At 41.6% G+C, this 6,695-nt stretch overlaps 1 protein-coding gene across 1 annotated transcript; it reads left to right on the top strand.

Moving 5' to 3' along the window:
* Positions 1–252: 252 nt before the first annotated feature.
* On the top strand, positions 253–5,889 carry LOC112256064. The gene is made up of 4 exons (XM_024429020.2): positions 253–403; positions 1,409–1,549; positions 3,813–3,971; positions 4,232–5,889. Exons 1-4 carry the CDS (start codon positions 264–266, stop codon positions 5,691–5,693), a joined length of 1,902 nt encoding a protein of 633 aa, XP_024284788.1. The 5' UTR covers positions 253–263; the 3' UTR covers positions 5,694–5,889.
* The last annotated feature ends 806 nt before the right edge of the window (positions 5,890–6,695 follow it).

The following is a 6,695-nucleotide window of genomic DNA, read 5'->3' as shown; positions in this document are numbered from 1 at the left end:
AGCCCAACACTCTAACCACTAGGCTACACTGCCGCCCCGTTATAAGATCTGACATGACTCAGCAACTGTCTCACACCCGGTATCAGGACAGGACAGGCAGCATTCCATTCCATGTACTGACACCTGTAGGTCAGGTGATACAAAAAGGAAGATGTGGATCACTAACATAAACATTGATTGGTCAAAATGAGAATGACATTATAATGGGCCAATGGGGAAAAGTAGGTGGAAGGTGGGTATACTCTAGACTGACAGCGAACCGAATGACAAACATGAACGAGATGCCAAGTGTAGACACAAGCGTAACATTTTTGTTTTCAGTGGCAAACAAAAATCCACAATCGAACTTGGAAATGCCAAGCCTTCTGGAGGAACCTAAAAGTGTTGTGATGGCTCACTTTCCGTAAGTCTATAAATATATCTTTCCTTTGATTCCTTTCTACAGAAACCCCCCCCAAAAATGACAATATGGGTCAACACTACTTATCTGGGGTTTTTCTCAAATTAAAATGGTTTTGTGTCATAACCAGATTATAGCTCCCATTCAAACATTGTGATGAATATATTTGCATGTCATAGTCATCAGTCAACTCCATGAGACTCAAAAGTTACCCGTCTGTCTTAATGAGTGTTAGCATGCTAATAGCAGGCCCTGCACACAAGGGGTATGCAGTAGGTTGATAACAATGAGCCAAATATGTTATATGAGACATTTCAAAGAACATTTCCAACTAATGTGAAAACAGTAATTGAACAGGGCAAACTTGGGCATATTCTTACTTCTGTTCTCCATTGACCACAGAAACCTCATGCTGGATGTGCTACAGCATCTGATATCATAAAGATTGTCGTTATGACCAATCCTAAAATGACAAAGAAAGATGTTGTTCCTTGTATTTCTGAAAAATGTTTTACTAGATCAAATGTGTGTATGGTGGCACCTGCTACAGCTTGAGTAATGACAGCACTGGTGTTATCTTGAAAGTGGAAAAGATCTCTGAGTGACACAGCAGTTTAAAGGTACTACCGCCATCTTAGTAGCACTTTACATTACAGCACGGCATAAAGTGGTGGTGACATGGTTACTCACCATCAAAATAATGCTATTGTGAGTTACAAAACATTGTTACTATACTATTACCATGTTATTACTGTAATGTAAAGTGCTACCAAGATGGCTGTAAAGCAACACATGTAAAGTGCTACAGATAATGCATTTTAAACTATTACCACTCAGTACAGTTATTTTTTAAAGACAGTATAAACTAACGACTTGTTACATTTATATATTTTCTTTACGAAGGACAAAATAGAAACCTACTCAACCAGGAGGAGGGGGGCACTGAGTGTTTGTGAATTTGTAATAATGATGGATTTGTTTTTATTTCTCCTTCATGTTTTTCTACAGTAAGAAGAGGCCCCTGTCTGAGGGGAGTGATGTGAACTCTCCCAGCAACACAGACAGTTCTTCTGATAGATGCCCTCCTGAGGAGGATGTGGCTGCTACATCAACCAGATCCCAGAGTGAGGAGAATGAGAACCACCAATGGTATGACCCATTTGTGCCCTCCCACATTGGGAACAGACAATATTGGCAGTCTTGGCTGTAAGCAGGAAGTTAACCCACTGGGTGTGATGATGTCATGTTGCTGAATCTATCTGGTTGTAACTCTCAAGTCTAAGTTTACCTTGGCAAATCTGACCATAATTCTATCCTTCTGATTTCTGCTTACAAGCTAAAAAATTAAAGCAGGAAGCACCAGTGACTCGGCCTATAAAAAAGTGGTCAGATGAAGCAGATGCTAAACTACAGGACTGTTTTGCAAGCACGGAATGGAATATGTTCCCGGGATTCTTCCAATGACATTGAGGAGTATACCACATCAGTCACTGGCTTTATCAATAAGTGCATCAAGGATGTCTTCCCTACAGTGACTGTATGTAAATACCCTAACCAAAAGCTGATGTATGACCTTTAAACAGGTCAACATTCACAAGGCTGCAGGGCCAGACAGATTACCAGAACGTGTACCGCGAGCGTGTGCTGACAAATTGGCAAGTGTCTTCACTGACATTTTCAACCTCTCCCTGTCTGAGTCTGTAACACCAACATGTTTTAAGCAGACCACCATAGTCCCTCTGCCCAAGAACACTAAGGTAACATGCCTAAATGACTACCGATCCGTAGCACTGATGTCTGTAGCCATGAAGTACTTTGAAAGGCTGGTCATTGCTCACGTCACCACCATCATCCCACAAACGCTAGACCCACTCCGATTTGCATACCGCCCCAACAGATACACAGATGATGCGATCTCCATTGCACTCCCTTGCCCTTTTCCACCTGGACAAAAGGAACACATATGTGAGAATGCTGTTCATTGACTACAGCTCAGCGTTCAACACCATAGTACCCTCAAAGCTCCTCACTAAGCTAAGGATCCTTGCACTAAACACCTCTCTCTGCAACTGGATCCTAGACTTCCTGACGGGCCACCCCCAGGTGGTAAGGTTAGGTAACAACACATCCGCCACGCTGATTGTCAACACGGGGACCCCTAAGAGGTGCGTGCTCAGTCCCCTCCTGTACTCCCTGTTCACTCAGGACTGCAAGGCCAGGCATGACTCCACCACCAACATTAAGTTTGCTGATGACACAACAGTGGTAGGCCTGATCACCAACAACAATGAGACAGCCTATAGGGAGGAGGTCAGAGACCTGACGTGTGGTTAAAGGACAACAACCTCTCCCTCAACGTGATCAAGACAAAGGAGATGATTGTGGACTACAGGAAAAGGAGGACCGAGCACCCCGCCATTCTCATCGACGAGGCTGTAATGGAGCAGGTTGAGGGCTTCAAGTTCCTTGGTGTGCACATCACCAACAAACTAACATGGTCCAAGCACACTAAGACAAGAGGGCAAGACACAACCTAATTCCCCTAAGGAAACTGAAAAGTTTTGGCATGGGTCCTCAGATCCTCAAAAGATTTTACAGCTGCACCATCGAGAGCATCCTGGCAGGTTGCATCACTGCCTGGTATGTCAACTGCTAGGCCTCTGACCACGAGGCACTACAGAGGACCCCGGTGATGTACGGCCCAGTACATCACCGGGGCCAAGCTTCCCGCCATCCAGGACCTCTATACCAGGCGGTGTCAGAAGAAGGCCCTAAAAATTGTCAAAGACTCCAGCCACCCTAGTCATAGACTGTTCTCTCTGCTACCACACGGAATGTGGTACCGGAGCGCCAAGTCTAGGTCCAAGAGGCTCCTAAACAGCTTCTACCCCCAAGGCATAAGACTTCTGAACAGCTAATCAAATGGCTACCCAGACTATTTGCATTGCCCCCCTCCCCGGAACGCTGCTGCTACTCTCTGTTATTATCTATGCACAGTCACTTTAATAACTTTCCCTATCATGTACGTATTACCTCAATTACCTCAACACTGGTGCCCCCGTAGATTGACTCTGTACCGGTACCCCCTGTGTATAGCCCCGCTATTGTTATTTACTGCTGCTCTTTAATAATTTGTTATTCTTATCTCTTACTTTTGGGGGGGTGGGTATTTTCTTAAAACTGCATTGTTGGTTAAGGGCTTGTAAGTAAGAATTTCACTGTAAGGTCTACACCTGTATTTTCTGTTATTCATCGAATTTTGACCTTGAGTTCAATTGCAAGAAACCCTGTTTTAAATATTTACAAGTTGTATTTGAAACCATCTAAAAGTATTTAAAACTTACTAAATTGCTTTCAACAACTAATAGTTTGTGACATTGATGGTGAATAACATCATTATATTTCTCTACAGTAAGAAGAGGCACCTATCACTGTCTGAGGGAGGGGATCCTGTGTACCATGAGGATGATGTGAACCCTTCCACCAACACAAACGTTTTTTCTAACAGAGGGCCTCTTGAGGAGGATATGGATGCTAATTCAACCAGTAAGGGGATTGAGATCCACCAGAGGTATGACCTACATTTTCACAATATGCTTATTGGCATCAGGAGACAGAAAACAATATATTTTGAAATCTTGAAGCAGATATGCAACATTTTTGACACTGTACCAAAAGTGGACTAATGGTAAACATACTAATTGTGGAGGACATGGTAGTCCTATTGTTATACATTTCATGTGTAAATCCAGAGTCCACAGTTGTTTTCTGAATCTTTACAAGATGTTACTATCTTTAGCTCTCTTTTATCCCTTTTGATTCCCCTTACAGAGGAAGCCCCAGTCCTGCTTTCATCAACATTCCAGCTCAGTCAATGGACCTCCCAAATCAAGTTGAAAACAAATTACGTGATACATTTGACCTTCTACAAACAAAAGTTTGCATTCATCTTAAAGTTACATGGCCATTCTTAAAGTCAACTGGTGATGTGTTTGTTGCAATTCTGGAACCTAACAATATAGAGAATATGGAAAACAAACCTCGAATAATAATTAGTCATACCAAAGAGTTACTTCTTACAAAAATAATGTTGGAAAACGAAGAGCAATTGCAAAATACAACGTTGTCTATATATTCGCTCAACTCCCCTTCGCAAATTACAGGTCATAAAATAATGGATTTAGCAGAACTGAACAAGTATGGCTTAACAGGGATTTTTACGGACTGTCGGACGGAAAACCAAAACATCCCAAATCATTTTGAAAACATTTCTGAATTTCTTGATAAGTTCTACTCATTACAAACAAAAGGTTGCAAGCAAAAGTTTGATACGCAACATGCATGGGCATTTATAGAGTCACCTTGTGGTGGAGAACCGGTTTTTGTTGGTTTATTTAAATTAGAAGATTGCAAGAAGATGGGTATGGGCAAACATTTAAATATTCATACCGAAAAGTTACTTCTTGAGGAAGTAAAACAAATATTGAAAAACAATGAGAAATTGCGAAATACTAAATTGTTTATCTATACGCTCAATTCTCCTTGTTTGCGAAATTCAGGTCATGAGTCATGCATGGATTTACTGATTAAGGATTCAGCAGAACTGTACAAATCGTATGGTATAAAAACGATTGTTGGATACAGCAAATGGTATGGTTTGACTGGAAAGTTGATGACCTTTGTAGATCCATATATCAGCTCATTCAATCACTTTAATTTGATAATCAGTAGTCCTACTTATGAAAACTATTGTGACAAATTTGTCAATAAGAAAAGCCATGACTCTAAATCTAATTTTGAAGACAGAAAACTTCCCAAGCAACTTTATATTTCGAGTAAACAATTTCTGCCCAACAACATTTCAGAAGTAGCTTTCAGATTGCAAACTGATAAAGACATCCATAAGCATGTGACAAATAAATTTATGTCAATTAGCAATTATCATAAAAAAATGTTTAAAACCGATAAGAAAAAAAGTCTTGACCTACATTTTTCCATACCCCATTTTAGAACTCTTAATCAATTCCAAAAAGTTGGAGAGTATCTAGCTGAAAAATTTGACTTGATAAAACACATTGGTAATAACTTAGATCGATCTAAAGTAAATTTCATAAAATGGTGGACTAAAACAATTGAGGACGAATATACTACTTTTCTTCGAGTTTCCATTAATAGACATCTCAGTGAAGATGAACACAGAATCACAGTCCTCAATCACATCAAGAAAAACCCTGCAGAATATTTACAGTTTTGTCACTTACCACTAAGCCCTTTCCACAAACTATTTAATTAATACATGTAGCTTATTCATTTGAGGTTGTGAAATAATGTCACAGTGAGCGCTATTGGTGGAGAAGTCAGGGGCAGAAGAGCAGGTGAAAATCATCACTCCCCAATCAGTCAACAATCAATCATCAATCAGAAGACACACCTCCTCCTATTTCCTACCCTATCACAGTTCCTTCCCCATGGTTTAAAAACCCCATCATTTGTTTGCTCTAGAGCTCAATCTCTCTGTAAATGCCATGTCTGTAGGTCTCTGTGTTTCACTCTCGCTTTGTGTCTTAACCTCTCTTTTGTTTGAGCACCTCCATAGCACTTTGTCATCACCTGTGAGTATTGTTTTTGGTTATGGTGTTTGTTTGTTGCTGGTGGGAAAAGGGGGAAACCAAGACAAGTCGCCCATGGGCATACACTACCAGTAGGTGAACTTTGTTAAATACACTAGTTAGAACTGGGCGGACCACCCACTGTATTTTTGGTTAGTTAGTTAGCTGTTAAATTAGGCTAGTCTAGCTTAGGGGTGTTTTTGTATATTTATTGTTTCTTTCCTTGGGTCCAGCTCAGCCCCTTTTCCTGCTCCCCCCCATTACCGTGTGTTTATAAATAAACCTGGAGTTTGACGGTAGATTTCTGTTGTCGTGGTTATTTCGTTCACACTTTTACTTTGTCACAATAATAATTTGCATGAGTTATGTTACGGGTCTCATTACCATCCCCCCTAGACTGTCGGGCCAAAAGGGATTCGTAACAGCTGGGAATGAGGGGAAAACTCAGGAAAACAAACAGGTACAAACAGGTGGACAACAGAGGACCCTGGATGAGAGTTGTGCAGACTCACCTGGGGTGACGCCAGAGTGCACTGCATGCTGCCTCGACTCCCAGAGGAACCAACCCAGCACCGACCGGCAGTGTGCCCTCTGCGGCCACAGATGGTGCACGTGACGGCCCCTCCTCCAGCCTCCCTAAGCACAGCCCCTCCAGCTCCATGGGCACCGGAGCGTGGGTGCTGGAA

Source organism: Oncorhynchus tshawytscha, linkage group LG08, assembly GCF_018296145.1.
Source record: "Oncorhynchus tshawytscha isolate Ot180627B linkage group LG08, Otsh_v2.0, whole genome shotgun sequence".
Classification (NCBI taxonomy): Eukaryota; Metazoa; Chordata; class Actinopteri; order Salmoniformes; family Salmonidae; genus Oncorhynchus; species Oncorhynchus tshawytscha.
The sequence above is the reverse complement of the archived record's forward strand: the minus strand, read 5'-3'. Positions and strand labels throughout refer to the sequence as shown.